The sequence below is a fragment of the Onychostoma macrolepis genome, chromosome 01 (genome assembly GCF_012432095.1).
Source record: "Onychostoma macrolepis isolate SWU-2019 chromosome 01, ASM1243209v1, whole genome shotgun sequence".
Classification (NCBI taxonomy): Eukaryota; Metazoa; Chordata; class Actinopteri; order Cypriniformes; family Cyprinidae; genus Onychostoma; species Onychostoma macrolepis.
Genome location: NC_081155.1, coordinates 16,185,847 through 16,211,100, shown reverse-complemented (window position 1 = coordinate 16,211,100; position 25,254 = coordinate 16,185,847). Strand labels below are relative to the sequence as shown.

At 35.4% G+C, this 25,254-nt stretch overlaps 1 protein-coding gene across 12 annotated transcripts in view; it reads left to right on the top strand.

The window, feature by feature from the left end:
- The first annotated feature begins 114 nt into the window (after nucleotides 1-114).
- Nucleotides 115-25,254, top strand: part of mcf2la (mcf.2 cell line derived transforming sequence-like a) — a 69,997-nt gene continuing 44,857 nt past the window's right edge. For 4 of the 12 annotated variants that reach the window (XM_058774551.1, XM_058774545.1, XM_058774529.1 and 1 more), the window contains exons 1-2: nucleotides 1,055-1,184; nucleotides 7,111-7,573. In XM_058774551.1, coding sequence (XP_058630534.1) covers nucleotides 7,411-7,573 — 163 coding nt within the window. In that variant the 5' untranslated portion in view covers nucleotides 1,055-1,184; nucleotides 7,111-7,410. Of the gene's footprint in view, nucleotides 391-840; nucleotides 1,185-7,110; nucleotides 7,574-8,795; nucleotides 9,051-9,956; nucleotides 10,009-12,985; nucleotides 13,162-22,213; nucleotides 22,640-25,254 lie in introns of those variants that run through there. The other 8 variants (XM_058774494.1, XM_058774456.1, XM_058774465.1 and 5 more) reach the window with 8 other exon arrangements.

Below are 25,254 nucleotides of genomic sequence, written 5' to 3'. Positions count from 1 at the left end.
GCTTTTAGTGAAAGACAATTGTTAAGCAAAGTATACCAACTAGTCCACTGCTTTATTAACGTGGATTGCTGATTAGTTATATACTATATTAATCAATATTGTTGCAGCTATTCGTCTTGATGCTAGTTACCTTGTTGTAACGGACTCGGAGTATTTTCCTGTCGGAAGCTAAAAGCTAATCTCAAGCAGTTTAAGTAGTAACGTTAAGTGGCCGCGTGATTAACGGCGGATCATCTGTAGTGGTTTATTATGTAATAACGACTTTACTGACACGAGTTTGCAGTTTGTTTTGTCATAGCATCTTGTAATTCTGCTTCTCGACCACAAGATATCGCCATGTTTCAAAAACACAGAGGATCTCTGGGCTCTCCTCTCGATAGCATAATACAGGTAATGCAGCACTGCACTCATCCATGCTACATGCATGCGGTTATTTGCTTTAACACAAGTAGGGAAAACATTTAGCTATGTAATATTCATGAAAACATACTCACGACATACCAGAAAAAAATAACTGAATTTACACATGAACAAACCGAAATGTCCTTTCTTGACCTTGATGGTGATTTCTAAAGCAGTAGCAGTTGTCTGCACATCAGATGTAATTTCAGTGCAGTTATTTTCTCAGACCCTGTTCTAGCTGTTAGAGAGGATAATAAATGGATATGACATAGTTATGCATGAATGCTTATGAGCACATGCATGTTTGTAGGTCACAGACTGTTTATGTGCAATTTGCATGCACTTCATAGGTGAACATACAATATAGTGACCTTAACATCACTCATATGTGCATACCTGTGTGTGTGTGTGTGTGCTGACTCTGCCTGACTGATGCAGAGCGTGAGTGTATGTGTGTCAGTGTGTTGCTGTCTCATCCTTGCCACTTTGCTGAGGCACCTCTCTCTCTCTCTCTCTCTCTCTCCCTCTGTCTTTCTCTCTCCCTCTCTCTCTCGGTCTCTCTTTCTCCAGCATCTCTTGCGGCAGCAGCAGCACTGGTTTGAGCAGCGAGACGGCTTCCTCTCTCCCCTCAGCAGATTCCGTCTCTCCCGAGCAGCAGCACAGCGTGTCTCCGCTGCTCCTGGTTCTCTGCGTCCTGCTCATCATGATACTGTGGGTGAAGATGGGAGAGGACTCTCTGGAGGAGCTCGTCAGACGACTTACTGTTATCGTACATAAAATCGGTAGGAGGAGCTGTGACTGTGTGTGACGTGTGTAAATCAGTAGTATTGGGAGAAATATATGGGAACTGTAGCTCAAGGTTGTTTGCAGCTTCTGTTTGTCTTTGCTTTAGTATATTTGAGAATGTGCTGTGCTGATTTTACCTCTGAATAAATTAATCGTTCCTACCCATGAAACCACAACAGCTGTTATATTTAGATCTTTATGTTTAGCCTAGTTGCTCAAAATTATTGCTGTTGATGACACCCCTTATAAGCCTGAAAGTGAAATCCATTTTAATTTGAAATTTCTCAATATTCTCAGTTAAAATCTAAAAATTGGAATTTGAAATTGGTATTTTGAATGTTTTTTTTTCCCGTTAGAATTTAATTAAAAAAAAAAAAAAATTTGAACTTCAATTAGAATTTGAAATGGGTATTTTGAATGTGATTTTTTAAAATTAGAAATGAAATTTAATTCTAATTAAAAATCATTTAAAAAATACTACCCTCAAAATCTAATTCTAATTTTGAAACTAGAATTTAAAATTGGCATTTTGAATGTGATTTTTTAATTAATTTTTTTAAAGAATTTGTTTGAAATTTGAACTTCATTTAAAAAAAATTAATTTGTAGTTTGAATGTGTTTTTTTTTAAATTAGAAATAGAATATAATTATATTTAACAATTATATTTATATTACATTTATAGAATTGAATTTAACTTAAGAAATGCTTAAAAATACCATTTTAAATCATTCTAATTCTAATTTTGAAATTTGAACTTCAATTAGAATTTGAAATTGGTATTTTTAATATGATTTTAAAAAATATAATTGAACTATTTATAAAATCACATTAAAATGAATTTCAAAATGCACAATTCTGAGTTCTAATTAAGTAAATTAGAACTTTTGAACTAGACATTGAATTTTGAATTAAAATTTTAAAATTGAAATTTGAATTCGATTGAAATTAGAATTATGAAGTTATTTTTGCTATTAAATTTGCAACTAGAATTTTGATCTGTAGGTCCTCTTTCTCTTGCTTTTCCTCACTGTCTGTGGTGGGTAACCCTAGCTGTGTTTTTATGCTGTCTTCCTCCTCTCATTCTCTGAGGAGTTCAGTTTGTCCTATTTCTCTACATCTGAGCAGTCTGCCACTGGCAATGAGCTAAAAACATACACCAGCACAATGAAACAGCAAACACGCAAAGTGTAGTAACATCCTTTTTCACATTTAGTCTTTCAAAAACATTATATGTCTGTAAATGGGTCATCCTTTAGTCTGGAGGTTTTGGCCTTTAGCGTTCTGGTGTATAAAGATACATGTTACTGTTTACACTGTGGTGAATTCACGCTCAACCTGCTCTTGTTCCCACACTCACTTATTTGCTGAAGCCCTACTAAATGAGATATCATTAGTTTCTTCCCATGATATGATTTCCAGAACACAAGGTAGCATGAACAGGTATGCAGAATATTCATTTTATAAATGACTCATTTATGCCTGTTTATCAGACTTTTATTTTGTTTTAAATGAATTGAGCAATGAACCACAGACAGAAGAAATATTTAATAATTAAAGTAAAATATTTGGAAGTATTAAAAATATTAAGCAGCACAATTGTTTTCAACTGATAATAATAAGAAATGTTTTTAAGCACAAAATCAGCATATTAAAATGATTTATGAAAGATCATGTGACACTGAAGATTGGAGTAATGACAGCTGAAAATATTTGTAATATTTAACAATATTACTGTTTTTTTTAATCAAATAAATGCTACCTTTGTGAACATAAGAGACCTTATAAAGCATAAAACAATTATACTGACTTCAAAATTATGAATGGTAGTTAGTCTAATCAGACCCAAATATTAATGTATTAATAAATATTTTTATCAGCTATAAATATTTGTAAATCATAGCTGGAAATGAGCATCAGATGACCTGCTGTGTTATTTTTTTATAAGAAAAGAACCAGATTTTAGCTACATTGTAGGGATCAACTAAATGAAAATGTCTAAATTGTGCATTTATGAGAATCTAAAAATTCAGAAAGATTCGTGTGAAGGCTTAGGTTTAGAAAAACAAATAGGTCAGTATTAAAACAGTAGAAGTCAATGTAAAGTTCCCACCATCACAGAAAAACCCAGCTGGCTTGTGACGACCTTCACTGTTGAAATGTGGTTAAAATTATGTCATTATGTCTGCTGTTGTTTCAGTGTCTAAAAAAAAAAAACTTAAATTAAAAAAATGGTTAATGCTAAGTGGTTGTAAAAAGCTTAACAAAATATCTATAAACCAATTCCAAAAATATTACAAGATCTGTACAAAATGTAAGATGTTGAAACAACGCTGCAGTATCAGAGTTGATGTTGATGAAATGCAGATGTGTGTGAGTTTTGGTGTGACCATGCTAGCAATTTTGTCCTCTATGTTGACCTGAGGCTGTCTCTCATACGGTATGCTGCATTATGTGTCTTAAAAACTTCAAGCGGAACCTACAAGTGTTTATTGGGTGTTAAAAACTCTGTCTAGGTAAAGAGCTAATGCTGGCCTACAGCTGTCTGCTCATGTTCACAATCTCTCTCTCACACACTCACACATGACATAACGTCTGCACTCATAATGTCACCTATCGTGCAAATCTGGCTTATCATATCTCCCAGATAGTTAGATGTGATCACAGATCGAAGTCAGAGGTAATAATAAAGATAAATCTTTGATAAATCCTGGTAAATCTTTACGACTGGTCTTATAAAAACTTAATTGATCTGACCTTTAAAGGAATAGTTTCTCTAAAAATGAAAATTCTAAAATTGGACCCCACTGACTTTATGAAAGGAAGCAAAGGCATTTTTCAAAATATCTTCTATTGTGTCCTTTAAAAGAAAGAAAGTTTTACAAGTTTGGACATAAGAGAGAGTTAATTAATTAAAATAAACTATCACTTTAACACACAGTTTAGTGGCACGACTGAATCATATGAATCTTCTATTGAAAGCAACATAGGCCTAAATATTGCTAATAATTATAATAATTTTTGCTTGACAAAGCCAACGTACTTACAAGTTTCAAACAGTATATCTTGTCCTAGAGTTTTAAAGTAATGACCGCCAAACTCAGTATAGACTTTCGGAATGTTCTGATGCTAAAAACAAAACTACATTATAAACTTGCTAGCAACATGCTAAATCTTGGTAGCGACGTGCTGAAACATACTGTGTGCTAAATCAGTGTTGTAAAACTTGCTACCAACATGATAAAACATGTTAGAAACATGCTAGCAACATGTTATGTAATGTGCTAGCAGTGGGCTAAAACATTAACAAAATGTGTAAACAAAATGTTAAAACATGCTAAAACATGCTGCTAGTGATGGGATTAGAGGAGCGCGGGGCACTACCTAACACTTCTTTGTCAATAAAATAAAATTATTAACTTTAAGAATTTTTAAGAATCTAATTTTGAAGTTTGGCAATGAACACATTGAGACGGCTCTGATCACAACACACAGCTAAAACAATGTGGGCAAATAGATGAAGAAACACTCCACAACACTCCCCGCCCTCCACACACAGCTCTCCCAGAACACGAGACACATAAACGAGCCAAAATACTTTACATTTCTTGAAATAATCATTTCTGAACATTAAATATTGACTGTCTTTATTCACCTGTTTCTCATGGTTTCTCATTAAAATTCATAAAAGTAAATATTGTAAATTACATCGCTAATGTCATAGAATAGCATAGTGCTAATAATAGCAGGGCACATTGTAACACAGTGTTACACCATCTGCGCAACTGGAATATAAAACTGTCTTCTGCTAGTTAGTGAATCTATATTGATTAAAATAAAAGCCGATTTGTCTCATTTTAAATTAATACTAAAAACTGAGATGAAAAATTTACTTCACTTCGAAATTTACTTTTGCTATGGTAAAATAAATATTCAGCGTTGTCTTCAAAAGATTTTTGAATTTTGGCACACTTTTTTCTCCATATAGTGTTGTTATTGCAACTAGTAAATACTGTAAATTTGGTTATGCTAGCATGTGTGGAAATATTTAAACCAATGTGTGTTACAACTAACCCCTCGTTAGTTTGTGCCCTGTGCTCCCCTACATGCTATGGACATGCTAAAACATGCTAGTAACATGTTAAATATGCGCTAAAATATGCTAGAAACATGCTAGCAGCACGTTAAAACATTAAATGCTAATGTTAAGAAATGCTATTGGAAACATACAATGTCTAGAAACGTGGTCTGATGCAGCTTCTTAGGAATCTTATGAGGTGTAATTGGGTCTGAAAAGGTTTACTGGAGACTGAACCGGTTAATATGGTCTATATTTGTTTTCCTTTCTTCATCTGACTTACTTTCTGTCTATCTGACAGTAAAACCTTCAAATCTCAAGCTTTTAAAATCATGTCAGGACAGGCTGTGTCAAGTATGTCAACATTATCTGTCTAGTTGTTTGATTTATAGGACTGTAGATGTTTTACCATGCCGTGACATTATTTTTGGAAAGCTCTGAAAAGTCTCAGCTCGGGATATCCAGTATCAGAAGAGTATAATACAATACTGATACAAATAGCAAATTTGTCATGTGTCTTATGATAGTTTTGTACAGTTTTCCTCTGCTAGCACAGATTATTATAATAAGGCTCTAAATACTGTACTGTGTCAGTGGGTTGCTGTGGTAACGGATTCTGCGGTCTTTCAAGAGGAGGCGATTTTCTTCTGTAGGGTTACTTCCACCGTGGTAATAGGATGAGAACTAGAGGGCTAAATTACATGCTGTGAAGGCCTTTGCCCAAACCTTGGCAAGCAGTTTCTCTCTCTCTCCTCTTTTATCTGTGTTCTCTGAAGACGACAGTGCCAAGGGTGAAACAGGGAGAGATTCAGAGCAAAGAGAGAAACAGAGAGCGACTGTGTGTGAGAGAGAACGAGAGACAGAACTTCTTTCGGATAACAAATAACTGTGACCTGGCGTATAGCTATGAACTGTACGTGTGTGTGTGTGTGTAAACTTCATTTGAAAATATAAGTACTGCTTGACCTTGCAAAATGATGTGTTGAATTAGCTAGGGCATTGCAAGGTAAATTAAGACTCTGCGGAGCCATCCACATGCAAATATTTTTTGAAAGTGCATGATTATAAAATAGTTAATGAAAGGGTGTATTTTATATATGGTCATCTAAATGCAAATACTGTATGAATTATCCAAACCCACTTAAAGAAGCATGCTAGTTGTAGTCCCATGCATTATTTAGTGTGTGTATCCCTGCAGTCTGTGCTCTGGTTTATTTGGGTGAATGTAGGTGACTGTAAAAGGTGTGCAGCTGCTCCATACTAACCTTAAGATGGCTTATCCTGCTCTTTCATCTCTCTCCATCTGACTCCTCATCTCACACACACACACACACACACACACACACACACACGTACATTGGTTTTTCTATCATGGTAAAGACTTTGCATTGACTTCTATTTGAGTTTGTTTATTCCCAAACTCTATGCCTTTATGCATTTTTATATTTTCATGCTAAATATTTAGTATGCTTTTCAATCTTTCTTGGAATGTTTTTTTTTTGTTGAGCATGTTTTGTTTTAGGTTATTTAATAATTTAAAAGGATATTGTAAAATGTCTCATTGAATGATTCCTAAAAAAAAAAAGTTAAAAAATTTATGCAGGCTCTTGTTTCTGTTTAGAGAAAGTTAGTCAGTTTGGCCCCTAAGTGGCGCACAAGAATGCTGGAGATTAGTGTCTGTGATTTTGTGTGTGTGTGTGTGTGTGTGTAATTAGCAGAGCAGAAGGGGATTTGTGCTAAAACTCTCCCTCCCCTCTCCTCCACTCTTCTTCTCTCCTCTGCAAGAATACGTGTGTGTTTATTGCAACAGCGTGCATGAATGCCGGGGTTGTTTCCTTACAAACAGGAGGTCCGAGATGCGTCCGCATGCAGCCTCTCTCTGCGGGTCCCATCTGACAGTGGAAGCCGTCTGAGACCAGGACTGGGCTGTTGTAGTCTTCCCAGCATTCTCTTGGATCAGATCATCCTGGCTTGGGATTTCATTGCTCTTGCTTAGTTCAGATTGCCCTAGTGCGGTCAGGACCGTTTTAGCATCGGTCTGGACCGAATGTGGATCGATCCGGATTGGTTTTGGGCTGGTTCCGAGACATCAGGTCGAGCCGAGGCCAGTCAAGACTGGTTTAGGTACATGTAGGAACCAGTTTAAATGTCTCTGCATGAGTTTCTTCAGGAGGGCCAGGACGCCCCACAGCGGATCCTGTCCCGACTGACCCAGCTCCTCTACAACCTATCAGCTACGGTCTTACAGGGGGTCCCCTTCTCTCCTTTCACAACCTTCAGCCGCAAGAGCTCCTGGAGGGACTGGAACGGTGAGAGACCAGAATATGAGTGTGTGTGTGTGTGTGTGTGTGTGTGTGTGTGTGTGTGTGTGTGGTGGAGTTGCTTTCAGATGGTTTTGCTGAGGAAACAGGATGGACATTGCTGACTGCCTGTTAGATTCTGAGTCATTCAGTTTTAGGATACGTTTTTGAGCGGTTAAAGGAATAGTTAACCAAAAATGAAACTTCTGGCAACATTTACTTACCCTCAAGTTATCCCGAACTCATATGACTTTCCTTCTTCTGAGGAACTGCAACATTTTGAAGAATGTAGCACCAGTTGATCATGCAGTTTGAAAGAACGAGAACTGAAACTTTCAGGCTTCAAAAAGGATGCGAAAGTACCATAAAAATGCCATAATTTCTTACATTTTGTTATTTATTTATTTACAAAAAGTTGTCTTGAAGGACAATAAAATAGTGCACAAGTCATATGGACTTATGACACTTATAATACTTTAATGGTGTCTTTGTGTATGCTTGAAGTCTGAAAACTTTTTTTTTTTGTATTTTGTAAATACATGGAAAATAATGACCTGCACATTCTTTAAAATATCTCCTTTTGAAGGAAAAGTATATACAGGTATGGAGTGACAGAGTAAATGCCCGTTCACACCAAGCCTGAAAACAAGTTTTAATATGGTTATAATTCTATGGAATTAGAATTGGAATCACTTATAAAAAATGTTTATTTTTTTTGTTTGTTTTTTCAGCTAATAAACAATAAAGACATTAATAACCGATCAAAGTCCACCTGAATTTAAAGAGCTTAAGCATTTAAAGCGGGAGATGACAGAAACGCAGCTTGCACTTACAATAAACAGAACATTATCGTCCATTGGTGTGGACGCTAAAATAGTTATCTTTATAGTTATTGTTCTGGAGAACAAGCCTTAAATAAATAATGGAATGGATGAACTATTCCTTGAACATGAACATCTGTTGAAATTAAATTCTTACATTTTGGGTGTTCAGATCATTTTTAGGACCAATTTAAGTAAATGTTTGTGCATTTCTTTGTGTGTGTGTGTGTGTGTGTGTGTGTGTGTGGCTGAGAGGTGGTTTCCTCATGGGATTTCTCTCACATCATTGAGATGCATGTGGATGGCCCATTGCCCGGATCGCACTGACACACATCATCTCTCTTTCTCTCTCTCGCTCAGACACTTTGCGCTAAAAGTTTTGTTTTCACAGTAAACCGGTGCATCTCAGCACAGAGCTGGACTGGTATATTTAGGGAACACACATGGCATGAGAGACTGATAGACATGAGCAAATAGCGTATCATCTCAACTTCTCAAAAAAGCTATTCACACACACATATCCTCGTAACAAACTGAACAATTGCTTTGCTTTGCGTAGTACACAGCGGACAAACTAGGGAATACACGCACTCAAAAACAAGACACTGCAAGGACAGCTTGTGGCGGTATCTGTACTGGAGAGCAGATGTCAGACGTCCTGAAATGTGAGTAAATCTCTGATCTTAAGCCGCTCTGTGTCTGCTTCTCGCTTGTAACAGGATGCCGCTTAAGTCGGAGTGTGTTTGTGTGTGTATTTGCTCTTTGATGTTTGACTTTCTGTGTGTTTAATATGAGACGACTCCCAGCATCCTTGTGATGTTGTCACACTCTTTTGTTCTGTATCTGCGCTGTGCAGACAAGCTATTTTGGACTTCATTATCTGTCATATGCAGACTATCTTTTTAGACTGATCTCAGCCCAGCTTTGGCATGAAGTCTTCAAAGTCTTTTATTATTAGAATATGATGTTTATATGCCGCTTCTAGCCAAATTGTTCCTTGACTGTCTGCATGTAGCATTTTTTAAGGCAAGCATCACTGTAACTATCACTCATCAGTGTTATTTTATTATCATTGAAAAACTGTTTGAAATTTTGAATTTGAAAGTTTTAGTACTTTTGTTGTGTTTTTGTTTTTATGAATTGGTGAATATAATTTGACTTAGCCTAATTTAGTACATCAAGTTAAACTAAATGAAAATGAGAAATATTGCCTTGGCAACTAGCATTTTATTTTAGCTAACGTTTATTTCATTTGAAGTAAAAACAATTTTTTATTTATTTTTTTGGTGGTTTTAGTTTTAGTTAACTATGATAACGCTGTTGCTCATACTTAGAGTGTGATATATTTTGAGTTTGATATAAATCACGGCCATGTGGAGTTCTCCAGCCTGCTGTATGTTGTACTGGTGTCTGGTAATGTTTAACTACACCTGCAGCGGTTTGCGTGAGGTCAAAGTATAATAGACAGTGGTTAGAGTGGTGAAGCAGTGCTGGATCCATTTACGTCTGTGTTTGTGTTTGCTGTGAGAAGTAAATCCTGATCAGCAGAAATGGAAACAGTGTGCTGTTTAATCCATAAACCTGGGAGGACACAAACCAGGTACACGCAGACTCTGCAACAAGGTAAATGTGTTTGGATAAGCTTTGAGATCTTGAACTGAGCTTTGAGACTAAATGAGAAGTCTTTGACTTGCAGAAATTTCAATGTTTAACCCCATATGCAAAAATCTTAAATAATGTGTAGTAACTATAACAATTAACAATACAAAATTAAATTGTAAATATGACAGTGGATCATACTGTACTTTTTTTTTATAGTAAAACATTTATAGCAGCCATGGTTGCTAGAATTTAAGTGTAAAGTTGCAACATTTTAAACTTTACAGATACTTTTTTTTCTTTTTTTACTGTACATTTAATTTCAATATTTTAGGAACTTAAATAATTTGAATATACAAAATTGTTAAAAATAATTTTTTTTTCTTTATAACATACTGACAACCACCTTAAAACGGATGGTAAAGAGAAATCCACATGATGAATCATGAAGTTCATCAGAAGCTCGAATTAATAGGTGCACAAAAACATGTGACACTAAAACAATGCAATAAATATTCATTTAACAACATAAGAAAAAAAAATGGGATATCTATAATATCTTAATTGTTTAATCATTTGTTTTGTTAATATATAAATAATATTAAATTGAGACAAATTACTGAGTCTTAGTGTTTCTCATATGTGACCCTGGACCACAAAACCAGTCTTAAGTCGCTGGGGTATATTTGTAGCAATAGCCAAAAATACATTGTATGGGTCAAAATTATCAATTTTTCTTTTTTGCCAAAAATCAGTAGAATATTAAGCAAAGCTCATGTTCCATGAAGATATTTTGTAAATTTCTTACCATAAATATATCAAAACTTTATTTTTGATTGGTAATATGCATTGATAAGAACTTCATTTGGACAACTTTAAAGGCAATTTTCTCAATATTTTGATTTTTTTGCACCCTCAGATTCCAGATAGTTGTATCTCAGCCAAATATTGTCCGATCCTAACCAGCCATACATCAATGGAAAGCATTTATTCAGCTTTCAGATGATGTATAAAACTCAATTTTGAAAAATTGACACTTAAGACTGGTTTTGTGGTCCAGGGTCACATATATTATAAAATACCGCTATAAAACAATTCTCAAATTATTCAAATCATAGTAAAAATCCACACGTCTAATTATTGCAAAATATTCTTTTTAGTTTATTTTTTATTTATCCATATTTAGAGTTGTTTGTTTCTGAAACTCAGATCCATGACCTGCATCATTCTTAACCAATTGAGCTACACAAACTTTGTAAATAGTCCCGTTTGTTTTGTTTTTTTTGTTTTTTTTTTAAATAATGCATAAAGAAGCATAATTAAGAACTGAAAGAATAACATAAGTTCTTCTTCTTTTGTGTTTGAAAATCTGATGATAGTGCCTGAAATCACAGGTGAGATAAGAGACAGATGTGTAATGTGTCTGTGTTCGAGTGTGCAGCTTTGTTGTGGGGCGTTACCTGCATCTCAGATGGGCGTGACTGAAAAACAGCGTCACGTTCCTGACTGCAGCACTCACACCTGAGAGAGAAAGATACAGCGTCAGAGAGCGAGAGACAGAACGTGATAATTCAGGGAGTGAGTATTTGCAATGCGAGGACAGACAGGATGTGACAGTAAAAGGGAGAATGACTGAGGAAGGTAAGAACAGCAGGGCAGAATGAGACCGAGCGAAGGAGGTGAAATGATCCTGACGGAGGAGACTGGGACGCACCTCTGGCCCCCGGAGAACTGCAGGAGCTGGGTGAAGATCCCTTTAGAGGAAATGGAAAGTTTCTACAGGTTCTCTGTTTGCTGTGATGGGCTAAACTGTAAGTTCCTCTTGTGTCATGTGCTGAGAAGATGAGAAGTATTTGTGTGGCGCTTGTATCATGATGTTGTTGTTGGCACTGATGTATCATGGGATGTTTTCAGAGCGATAATACATCTGCAATTTGAATACATTTTGTCAGTATCTGATTGCGTGACACTATTGCTGTCAGATTTAAAAAGCTGAATGCATTTTAAATTCCCTGCATGGATCAAGCAGCCAACATTTCTCTAAAGTAAATAAAAATGAAACAATTAAGTGTCATTTAAATGAAAAAGCATTCAATTGAAATTATTTATTTATTTACTCGTCCTCATGAATTTCCACACCAATGCTGCTGTTTTGTTTTTTTGACACAAGTGTACATTTTAAAGAATTATTTTACAGCTCTTACCATGATGCTCCATAATAACCAGCAATTATAATTTAGCATTATTTATATACTTTTCTGAATTAGTTTTATTTTTATATTTTGTTATGTGCTTTTGTCATTTTTATTAGTTTTTGGTTTAAAAAAAAATATTTGGCTTCATATTATTGCAGTTTTAGTTTCTGTAATTTTACTATAATTTAAACTTCCAGTTAGTTGCCAAGGTTTTTCATCTAATATAATTATTTTATTTTATTTTATTTCAGCTTTATTTGAACTAACATAAATTGATTTTTAATAGTTTCAATTTAGTTTCAGTTAACAATAACGTGGTAACCAGGGGCGGTCAAGCTCCATAAAGAACAAAAACACCAAATGGCATCATAATAAAACTTATTCCAAGTCCTCTGATCAGGTCTCTGCTCCACTTGACCCTCCCCTAAAGCTCTGATTTGTCACCAGAATCAGTGTCATGTTGATGGCAATGATGCTGGCAGTTTTATGGTGTTTTTGACCTTTATGGAGTTTGACAGAAAGGCAAATTGTTGTTGAATGGCACAAGGTTAGTAAAATCTCTTCCAGTGTCCAATGATTTTCCAATGCCTTACTGAATAAAATAACAGCATATGGAATTGGAATGACATGTGGGCGAGTACAGGACCATTCATTTGTGCCGACTGTTCCTTTAAAAGGTAAGGTAGCCAAAAAGACATAACAAGCACTATACTTAGGTTTGTTAGGTGTCCTTAGCCAAAGTTCAAATGTCATGGAAGCATCTGACATTGCATTTGTCATAAGACAAATGTAGACAGGATGTTGTAATTAGATGCACCTGCTGGCATGTTCCTCTGTGGGTGTGGTTCTTCAGCATGGCTTCTCTCTGATTGTCTCTGTGCTGCTTGAGTATTTTGCATAACCTTTGCAGTGGGAACATCACAACGATCATCAAACAAGAAAAGATTGAGTTCTCCTCTAACGCACATGCGCCTGTGAAGCGGTAAGCGGACACAAGAGCATGTCTTTATTTGCCTATGGGGTTGGTGAGGTTTGCTTATAGTGTTATGAGGACACGGTTGATCTTAAACTGCTCTAGGTTTGGCTGTTTACACTGGATGAGCTTGCCAAACTTATGTTGATGAAACAGAGGCAGCCATTTTGGCTCTGAGCATCCACTTCGTGGCTGTGGAGTTGTGCTGTTTAAGCCACTCAGATGAGCTGTATGCTTGTGCGTTAATTTGTACTGCTGATCACCAGAGACTGAAGTTGTGGTGTCATCTCTCATGGGAGCAGAGGCAGTGCAGAAACAAACTGCCAGTGAACACACTGTTGAGAGTTGCAGTTATACATATACAAGGCCATACTGAAATAAACCCCTGAGTGAGTCATGTAAGAGCTGATTTTGTAAATGTGATCTGTGCTAATACACTGTACTGTGCAGTATAGTATAAGTTATCAATGCTTTTGAATCAATGCATTGTAGACCGGTGACGACCTCTCTTTGATTTTGCTGTTAGTGTGGGTTACATCAGCCTTCTCCTCATATTTGTTTGCTCTGAGTAAACGTCTGCTCTCCCTGAGTTTATACACTCAGCAGTACTTTGTATTGGTGAAACAGCCCATGTTGTAGTGTATGTTTACTCATGCAAATCTCTTATTGCAAGGGTTTTACTATTTTTCAGAGACCTGCACTGACAGTTCTAAAGCAGGCTTAACTATGAGCATTATAGGGGTATTGAAAGAGGATTTTCCGTTTTTGAATATTGAAATTAACTTAAAAACAGTCTTTGTGTAAATGATTATGTAAAATAGATTATATTGAATATTTTTAACTTAAAAATATACAAATTGTTGCATATGCCTTAAATGGCATGTTTTTGAATTCTGCAGGAATCCGCTCTTGCAGATTCTGTTTGGGCCTACAGCCTCCATTATCTCTCATCCTAATTTTTCATGACTTTATGAATGTCTCCCCCTTTGGCTTCACTGTCATTGTATATTAGAGCCACTGGCCTCCATTTCCTCATCATGGTTGCTACTCTTGCTGAGTTCGTCCTTGTTTTGGCAGCCCCTGCAGTAGTGTGTGTTTGCTGGGGCAAATCTCTTGTTTTGTGGATTATTTTTGGAGATGCAAATTTTAGAGGCATACATGTAATCTCGCTATTGTTGTTGCATGGTGATTTTATGCAGAGTTGCATGCGGTCGATGAACCAACATTTTGCCACAATCAGCTGCCGTGATTATTTCTCCATTTGCACTTGGTTCTTCCTCTTGAGCGTGAGGCTTTACAGTAAATTCTATTATTGTGGTTTCTCTTATCATATATAGTTTGAACAGAGAAGTTGATCTTTAACTATAACTCTCATTTGAATAGCACTATAATGTTTTTGCACTTGTTTACACACAAAAAATGGCTTAATTTGGTATGATGTTTTGACTTGGATTTAGGACAGTAAAAAAAAATATATAAGTGTGTAATACTTCAATGTTGATCAATCTATATTTCCTTTACTGTTATTTTTTTTTCTTTCTGTTCAGCCATGCAGTCTTAAACCTGAACCCCCTGCAGATTTTTTTTTAATGCAGGGACTGTTTGGAATGGCATGAGAGTAAGTAAATAATGACAGTTTTAATTCAAATTTAATGTGTGCATAACTGAATAGGCGATTTCTTCCCTATTGTGATGTCTATCTGATTCTGAGTGAAACAAGATAAAAATGTAGGATGGGACTTAATTGTGTCCATCAGGAATTGATTGGCTCATTGGATCATATTTTGATTTTGCAAAAAAAAGGAAAAGGCTTTTGTCTATTTTTCACTTTTAAATAAATAAAAGATATATTTTTGATAGACCTTTTTTGGTCTGATTGTATTTTTCCATTTTTCCAATTTCGGCTACCTGGTTGACTAAACTTCTTTTTTGTTCTACGCACCTGAGAATTCATTGTTTTTTCTTTTTTGAGCGCACACTTCCTGTTTGATGAAAAAATAAGGAAATACTGTCCATTTTGATTTCATGATGACTCAAAAATTTTCTCATGGATTCCTGAAGTTTCCCAGGTTTAGAAAACTAAGAACATATAAACGCACGTCTTCCCGATTGGCGAAACTTCATCAGTTTAAACGGTATATGCTGCCAGCAGTAAGCGTGGATAATTAAGAGAGGGGTGAAGTTGAGGCCTAAACAGCCTGTGATTTTGTTACAGTGCCTGTGCTGATTAAATCTGGATGATAAAGGGGGTGTGGTGACATGAACGTCCCCCGAGAACCGCTACTGCTAACTGTTGTCCAGACGGCCATCAGGCCAGAGAACGTGACGAGGGTCGACACTGATGTAGGTTAATGATGGGAGATTCTCCCACTGGCATGACCTAATTTCCGGAGATGGAAAGAATCAAGGAAAATGAAAGGAAAATGTAGACTAAAAAAGTGAAAGCACAATCTCATTGGTAAACAGTTTAGTATGTTATTCAAAGGAAGTGCCTGATCTTATGACAGAGTATTTCATTGCTTTTCTCCTCATCTTTGGGATTTTACTTTAATTATAAAGAGGAAGTTTCCCTTCTCTCCTTGTAGCTTCAGAGCCCGCAGAGGAAGTTCTTGCATCCTTATTGTTGTTTGTTGTTTTATAATAAACCAGACATGTTGTCATAGTAATATCCTGTGGATATATTCATGTCTCTGTGTGTTCCTGGGACTTCTTTGCAGGTGCCTGTCTGAAAACTACCTTTTGTCTTTATTCAAGCTTGTTTCCTGCATGAAGAGCAACCACAAAATAACTAGTTTATGAGGGTTGTTCCAGCCATTTTTGCATTAAAAGGCTTGTCGGAATTTCAGAATGTGTAATTATTTTTCATTTGCTATACACTTTTTTTTTTTTTTTTTTTTTTTTTTTTTTTTTTACAATCGCTAACATCTTAACGATTTTTGCAAACAGGCACATGAGTCCAATGGTTGTTTGTGATTTAAAACTCATTTGTCTCATGTATCTGATCTTTGATGTATTTTTGGAGGACTGAGGGTTTGATTTGTTGCTGTGTGATCTGCTACTGTGACCAAACCCATGCAAATACCACCAGTGACTGCATCAGGCTGATCACATGACGTGTGTGTGTGTGTGACATTCACCAACGGTATAATCTGAAAGGATGTTTTGATGGGTCAGATGCTCATTGTTTTGAGCTGGCATGAGTTGCACAATCGTTCTCAAGTGATTCGAAAATTCCCGCTTTCTGGTAAATTTGTGGTCATATGCTCGCTTCAGCATTTGGTTCCCTCGAATCTGCTGATTGACTGTATTCAAGGTTCTTTCCCCAAAGCTGATGATGAAATATAAGCACATTTAGGTTGTTTAAAACTGTAGTGCTTCAGATTCAGGTGCAGTTGAGAAAACTGGCTGTGGATCTGTGAAAAAAAATAAAATTGACAGCAATACAAGAATTACAGGAAAACATCTGTTAAGAAAGAAGACCATTTCCTTCAAAGATACAAAGAATCATGTGCTTTCCTAAAAGCGTCTCTCAGTAAAAAATTCATCCTTCCCTTGTGACTCAAATGAGCACAAGACTTTGTTTGAAAGATGTTCTTAAACGCATACACCTGAAATGCCACAATATAAAGACTAATAAAATAAACCTTAGTCCTAACATGTAATTAGGTTGCATATGTCTTTATGTGTTCTTGAACTGTTTACACTTCACATAATAGGCCTGTTGTTGGCACTTGGGTTTTGTTTAACCAACAATGATTGTTTCATTAAACAGTAAATGGTATATCAATATGCAATACATAAATAGGAGTAAATTAAACACTATTTACAATTTCAGGTTTGTTTATAAAAAAAGAAAAAACAACTGAAAACAGACAGTGGCGACGTAGTTTTCAACCACTTTAAGACTCGGAAGATACTGCTCCAGTTCACATTATCCAAAGAAATTTGAGCTTGTTTAAGATTCGCACAGTGGTAAGATGTCTCAAACTGACGATATAAGTAAAATTGAACAGGTATTTTCTGAGTTTTGAGCCATTTGTTACCATTTTGTACACGTTGTCATAATTATAATTCAAATGCATTTTGTGTTATTGACCACAATATTATTGTTGATCATTGTTGAGAGGGGGGCATTTTTGGAAAAAGGGCAGGGGCTTGAGCCCCCAAAGCACCCCCTCCACACACGCCTGATAATATTAAATAATGAGGTGTCTTCACTCATCCTGTTATGATCACTGGATTTGTTGGATACACAGTATGTTACATAATTTACACACAGTCCTGTTATTTTAGCATGTGAAGTATCACTTTCATTTTCTGCAGAAGCCTGCCAGAAACAGGATGTCTGACCGAAGTTACAGAAACACACTCCTGCTTTTCTCGTTACAGCTGCTGCAGCGCTATAGAATTATGAAGGACAGCCACATGTACAGTATCCTGTCCCTCTAGACTCTACATTTATCTGAATCAATAGGCCTGGAGTCTATTTTTACTCTCGTATGGCGGTATATGTTCAGCAGACTGTATGAGATCAGCTTTACAGTTCAATTTGAACTGGTTGTACGTTATTAGGAATGAGTGCCGCTACTAATAAGGCAAGCATAGAGCTTGACTTCAGAAATTGCAGTTATAGCAAAAATAACTGATTATGCTCCAGTTCATTAAGTTGATAGCATGTAAAGACTGATATCATCTTGTTGTGAGATTTTGATTCTAGCCCAGCATGGAAAAGGCCTTAGAAATGCAGATCACAAGGATAGCAGTTCATTAAGTTTCTAAAAAATATCTATATTCTACATAGGCACTTATTTGTATCGACCTCACGTCCAGTCGATACTTTAAATAGTTTGTTAGACGAGCAAGGTGCAGTTTTAATGAGTCATGAATAATTCAGTAAATAATCAGGACACTTGTAAAGGGTAGAACAGGATTTAACTGCTTGGGTCATACAGATCCAAACTCGCACACTGTTATTAAACACTTTTAATAATGTTTCCTGGGGTATGGCATATGTACAGTAAGGGTGAGCTAAGTTATTTGAGTAAAAATGATGGGAGACTAAAGGGCATCAAAGTGAGTTTGATTCTTCAAAGAACAAATATTGAAGGCTCATTTCTCCTTTTAAGTTTGTTTATATCCTCATTATTTCCTCATAAATGGAAAATCCATCTGTGCTTAATGATTAACTCAATGTCTACACTACAGTGTTGTTATTATTCATTTTGGTATTATTTATATACTATTAGTTTTAATATTTTCAATTTGATTTAAATTTCTAAAAAATTTTTTTTTTTTTTTTTTTTTTTTAAATATAACTAATCAAGTTTAATTTTATTTCAATGTTTAGTTTTAGCTTAGCTTTAGCTTTTATTTCCTTCCAGTTAGTAATTTTAGAGCTTCAAAAGGTTTTGTTTATTTCTGCTTAATTTCAGTTAACAAAAATATTTTAATTTTAGTTTTAGTTAACTATAATAACCCTAGTAAGAACCAATAAACATTGCACTACATAATCAGATTATCAGACCACTTCAACCAATAACAGGCTCTTATTTTACCGTCTTTAGTTTATGCAAATTTAATTAGTCAAAGAATAAACAGTTAAAATTTTAGTTTAATTAAAGTTAATTTAGGTACCGTTTATTTATTCATTGATTTTATGTACTTTTTTTTAATTAATAACGTTAATATTAATTATTATAATATAAAATATATTCTTAATATACAATATAAAATATAGACTAAATTGGATTACATAATTGATGCTACTTGGGCTGTTAAGTTTACAAAATGACGTTTTGTAAACTTAATGGTTTATATTTGGTTATTTAACCGTATAGCGTATGTTATGTAACTGTACATTTAGAGCTGTTATAGTTCAGCCCAGAGGATCTAGCTCATTGGCATAGTGTTACTGATAAAACACAGAAAGGGGCATTGTGTTTGTCTTTATAAAAGTGAAGCCCTGTCTCTCTTAAATGATCTGTAGTGTGTGAGCGTCTCAGACGAGCATGGAGTGGGTATATATAGCCGGACACAAGATCTAAGAGAAGAGAGCCAGGGGATTTCCAGCGAGAGTGTCTAGAACTTGACCTGCATTTTAAAGTCCTTCTGTTGTATGCGGCCTGCGACCTTCAGGCTGTGAGAGAGCCTGGAGCTGTAGATTGCGTATCACAAAAGTCACAATGAACGTATACTTTCCCAGACAGCACCAGCCCCGATATAACCTTTCTGTAAACTTATCTGTGAGATTGTCTGAAAATAGTGTAGTGCATTAAAATGCATGACACGGTGTCGTTTTGTAAGAAACCGTGGTACTCTAAGAATAGAGTACTCACAAAAAAAAAACTTAAACTGGAGAATATATTTAGAGACACTTATCTAACATTGGCAGTCTTGGCTGCTGTTCTACTATTTTATAAGCATAAAAAGGTCATTTTGATGTGTCTAAATCTGTTTTGTTTCCATCAATAGCGCTCGCGCGCTCACTCACTCACACACACACACACACACGTTTGCTTTTGTGAAAAGTGGGGACATCCCATAGGCGTAATGGTTTTTATACTGTACAAACTGTATGTTATTGCCCTACACCTAAACCTACCCCTTACAGGAAACTTTGTGCTATTTCAGATTTTCAATACACTCCATTCTGTGTGATTTATAAGCGTTTTGAAAAGTGGGGACATGGGGTAATGTCCTGAAAAGTCACCACCTCCTTGTAATACATATGTCATACCCTTGTCATTATACAAATTTATGTCCTCATTTGTCACAAAAACACACACACACACAGTCTCTCTCTCTCTCTCTCAAGCTGAAGGGTTTTGAGTTCCATCAAAGGGTTTGCAGAACTATAGAGCTGTTTAATTCACAGCAGCAGACTCTCTCTGCACAGACTCCAGCCACAAACAGGTGGTTTGTGTGTGTGTGTGTCTTTTTCCCAGGCTCTTTGTGAATACAGACGTACAGCGCCTTTCTCTCTGCTCTTATGGATTGCTTGGTTTCTAATATAAAAATGTTGAACTGGGTGTGTGTGGCATCCCTGCAGCTCTGTATGAAAAAAATATTATATATACTGCCGCTCAAAAGTTTGGGATCAGTTTTTTAAATAAGTTTCTTCTGCTCATCAAGGCTGTATCTATTTCATCAAAAATACAGAAAAAAACTTATTTTGTGAAATATTATTGCAATTTAAAATGTTTTCTATTTGAATATACTTTAAAATATCATTTATTTCTGTGATCAAAGCTTATTTTTCAGCATCATTACTCTTCAGTGTCACATGATGTTTCAGAAATCATTCTGATATGCTGATTTATAATCAATGTTGGAAACCGTTGTGCTTTTTTTTTTTTTTTTTTTTTTTTTTTTTTTTAGGATTCTCTGATTAATAAAAAGTTAAAAAGAACAGCATTTATTTTAAAAAGAAATTGTTACAATATACAGTGCTATTCAAAAGTTTGGAGTCAGTACTTTTTTTTTTCTTTTCTTTTTTAAAATTAAATGAATAAAAAGACTTATATTGTTAGAAAAGACAATGCTGCTCTTTTTAACTTTGTTTTCATCAAAGAATCAAAGAAAAAAGTATCACAGGTTCCAAAAAAACAATGAAGCAGCACAACAGTTTGAACACTCATAATAAATCAGGATATTAGAATGATTTCTGAAGGATCATGTGACACTGAAGACTGGAGTAATGATGCTGAAAATTCAGCGCTGCGTCACAGAAATAAATTCTATTTTAAAGTATATTAAAATAGGAAACCAATATTAGAAATTGCAATAAGATTTCACAATATTACTTTTTTTTTTTTTTTTTTTTTTTTTCTGTAATTTTGATCGAATAAATACAGCCTTGATGAGCAGAAGAGACTCCCTTAAAAGACATTAAAAATCTTACTGATCCCAAACGTTTGAGCGGCAGTGTATATAATATTTTTATATACATATCTATATGTTACAATTGTTAGTTACATTAACTAACAATGAAAAGTACTTCAAAAGCATTTCTTAATCTTTGTTAGTTAATTTCAATATGTACTCACACAGTATTAAAAACAAAAGTTGTAACTTTTAATATTATTCAGTGGATGTGAGCTGACAAGAACTAACAAAAAACCGTTATATTTCATTACATAAAGATGACAAAGATCCATAAATACTGTTACAAATGTATTGCTCAGTGTTGGTTAATGTTAGCTAATGCGTTAACTAATACTAACTAATAGGATCTTATTGGAAAGTGTTACAAAGTTATTAAAAAGGTTCATGTTAAGTCCTCTTGATGACCATATACTCACTTTTTCATGTAATTTAGTTTTTATGTAGTACATTTGCTAAAGTGTAAAATAACAATAGTGAACATTAAACAAAACCGTTGTAAAATAAATAAAAACTACTTTAGTTACAAAAATTTTGCTGATGTCTTGATCGTTTTTAGTAACTATATTATGAATAATTTTATATATATATATATATATATATATATATATAAAATATAAAAAACTAAAAAGAGCTAGCCTATTAAAAGGGGTAAATTCAAGATGGAAAAATTAGACTAACTGTACTTGGAATAATTTGAACAATGAACATTAATGTCATAATTTTGTTGCATTGTTATTATAATAAATGTATTCATTTAATTGATTTGTTTGTCTTATTGGCATGGATGGCAAAATCTATGCATTTGCATTTTCACATTAGTGTCAAATGAAGTGAAATAACAATAGTGCAAAATAAATAAAATATAGCAAAACAATTTAAAAATACATTACACAATTAAAGCAATAATTAAAAGGGAAAAAGTACAGCTGACTAAATATCCCAATTATTGTAATAATGAACATTTTATTATATACAGTATAGTATAATAGACTTGAGTATCATGATAGATGGAGTAATGTAGTTTATGTGCTCCGCCTCTCAGTCCGGCCCCAGTATTTTGATTGGCTGTCTATTATTAATCCACAGGGCCCTGGCAAAGTAACAAACAGAGAAAACTGCTGTCATCCCCTCCCCATCCCTCTCTCCCTCTCTCTCTCTCAAACCTGTTGGAGGCAGGACGATTAAAGAGTGTGTGCGTATGTCAGAGCTTATCCACTCACTCACGCACACATACACACACACAGGTCGCTACAGAATTGCATTCTGGTTTGTTTAAGCTGCTGCCCTGGGGCTTTTCCTCCCTTTAACACCACCGTCTGTTGCTTCCACCTGCACGTGTGTGTGTGGCAGAGTAACCTGATGCCGGTGGAGTCTGTGTGTGTTGGAGATGAGGATATGTGAAGTGCGTTGACGGACAGTTTAGCCTCGGTAATGCGCGGCAGCTTACGGGACTCCTGCAGGAGGATGAAGCCCCAGAGATAGAGGCACCTGAGACAGGAGGGTGGCTGGGAAAGGTGCACTCTGAGCAGGATGGAGCTCAACCGAGTGTCCCTGCTCTGCCAGGACATTACCAGACTATGGATGCAACTGAAAGTGATGACAGGTAGGCGACCAAACTAGTCTTTATATCTGTATAACCGGGTAAATCTATTGAACCAGGTCAGATACGTCTAGTTTGAAGTGCTACTTTGTTTTTTGGGGAATTTTCTGGTGTATTTATGCTTGTTGAATTTATTCAAACTATATAGAATTCAATAAACTTCACATGCATTCTCAAAAATAATGGTTATTTATTGACATTGGTGGTTCCAAGAAGAACCTTTAACATCCACGGAACCTTACATCCATTCCACAAAAGGTTCTTCATAATGGAAAATGATTCTTTAAATTTATGTTCTTCACACTAAGAAAAAATGTTCTTTTAAGAACTGTTTATTGTAAGATTCTTTGGGGAACCCAACATGGTTCTTCTATGGCAGAAGAGCACTTTTAATTTTTAATAGTGTTGGAAAAAAGTTTAGTAACCTTGTGGGATAAAAAAAAAATCCCTGTTCTGATTGTTTTGTATGTAGATTTCAGATGTTAATTGATATTTAAATTCATGAGTAGATTTCCATTTATCATACTGTTCTTATTGTAAAAGTATGTATTTCTGTTTTATACAGTGCTGTGATCTGAAATCTGTGTTTGCTTATATGTTAAACTTTCCCACAATTCATTGATTTTCAAGTTAAAACGCGACCCTGAATTTGAACGTAAACTCCCCCCTCCTTTTTTTGCACTCTCAGATCGTGAGAAGCATATTGTTTGTTGGTCAACGGTTTGTAACAGTTTCACCCAAGCTCATATGGGCAACTTTTGGCACCAGTCTGGGTTTATGCCAACTTCCAGAACCCAGTTGGACTGGCACCAAAGTGTTTTCACATTCAAAGCTTTTTTCACTGTGTATGCAAGTAATGGCACATCGGAAGATATTTGCTTATTAAATCTAGACTGGCATGCTGTCAGTAACTATGACCTCGGGCTATACTGTATAAGACACTGTCAATTGAATTTAGTTTAGCGTGAATGGAAAATGTTAGGTCATGTTAAGTGCTGAATCAGATGCTGAAATATGAGTTTTATGTTGCTGAAAGAACTGAAAGCAGCTTTAATAAGGGTCAAACTACAACCGACATACCTGAGTGCTGCAAGGTGTAGGCTATTTTCTTTATTTGTAGGGTGGCATCCAAGAACACACTGTCTGTCTGCTATTATGAGTATGTGGGGTGTGACTTTCTATTATAGCTGATTTATGTGCGTAAAGCTATATCTTTTAAGAGAGAGAGTGCGTTATGATTTGATATGATATTAAGTGTGTACTTTTTTTTTTTTTTTTTTTTTTAAACTGCATTTTGAGCTTTTTCTGGATGAAATTTGAATGGGGTTTGCCCAAGCAAAAGTTGTCGTCACAGTGTCAGGCTGTTGTGGATCGATGCCAGGGCATTCCTATGCAGTTGCTAAGGTGGGAGGTTTTTAGCATGTTGCTGTGCAGTTGCTAGGGTGTTCTGGTTGGTTGCCCAAATAAAAAGAGCACACCCTGGTACCTAGATATGGCATGGGTCCTTCTTTCAAAATTGCTTTTTAAGTAACAGCTCACCTCTTTTAAACAAGTCTCAAAATATGAGACATCATAAAAAAATTGGCATGGGACTGGTTACACCTTTTTTTTTATACAGCTGTTGGTGTTTCAATATATTATAAAATGTAATTTATTCCTGTGATGTAAAGCTGAATTTTCAGCATCATCACTCCAGTCTTCAGTATCACATGATCCTTCAGAAATCATTTTCATATGCTGATTTGCTGCTTAAGAAGCATTTTTCATCAATGTTGAAAACAGTTGTTATGCTTAAGATGTTTGTGAAAGTGGTGACTTTTTTTCCCTCCAAATTCTTTGATTGATATACCTTTTCTTTCTTCTTTGATTCTTAGATTTTTTATTTTTTTTTGTATCAGTGTAAGTCTTTACTGTCACTTTGATCAATTTCATGCATCCTTGCTGAATATTAATAATTAAGCAACTTTTGTAATATACTTACAGTAGGGTTAACAGTATGAGCAGCTGTAATAGTGTTGCTTGCAAACACTTCTGCAGTGTTTGCATCGGTCTGTGTTCTATTTTCTCACTCTTCTGGTTGACTTCACAGGGTTTGTCATAACAATTTTACTCGCTATGATTATTTAGTAACCATCTGTCTATATACGTCTGGTGTGGTTGTCTTGTGTGTCCAACCACTGAGGTTTTGTTGGGCATCAAGTCCAGAAACTTTTTACTCTCCAATATCATCACTGAGAGTGAAAATAGAAAATTGTAAAATCATACCCCATAATCAGTAACACACCGCATTTATACAGTTCAGAGGCTCTGATCAGTGTGACTCATTTAAAGAAAGTCTCTGAACTTTAGTGGCCTCATTTTATTTTTGTTCAGTTTCAGACCACAATGATCTGATATACATTCAATTAAACTGTTAAAAAGATGGGGACTGGAATGTAGAGAATTTGACCCACTTGTTGCCCATTTGTTGTTGGTGTAGGGGGCTGTGTGCGTGAGAGTGTGTCTGTTTCTGCTTTGTATTCTTCCAGCCTAACAGATGGAGACTCTGTAAAGTGCAGATAAGATGTCAAATGTTAGTGCATGAACACACACACACACACCTAGTCTATTCTGATACA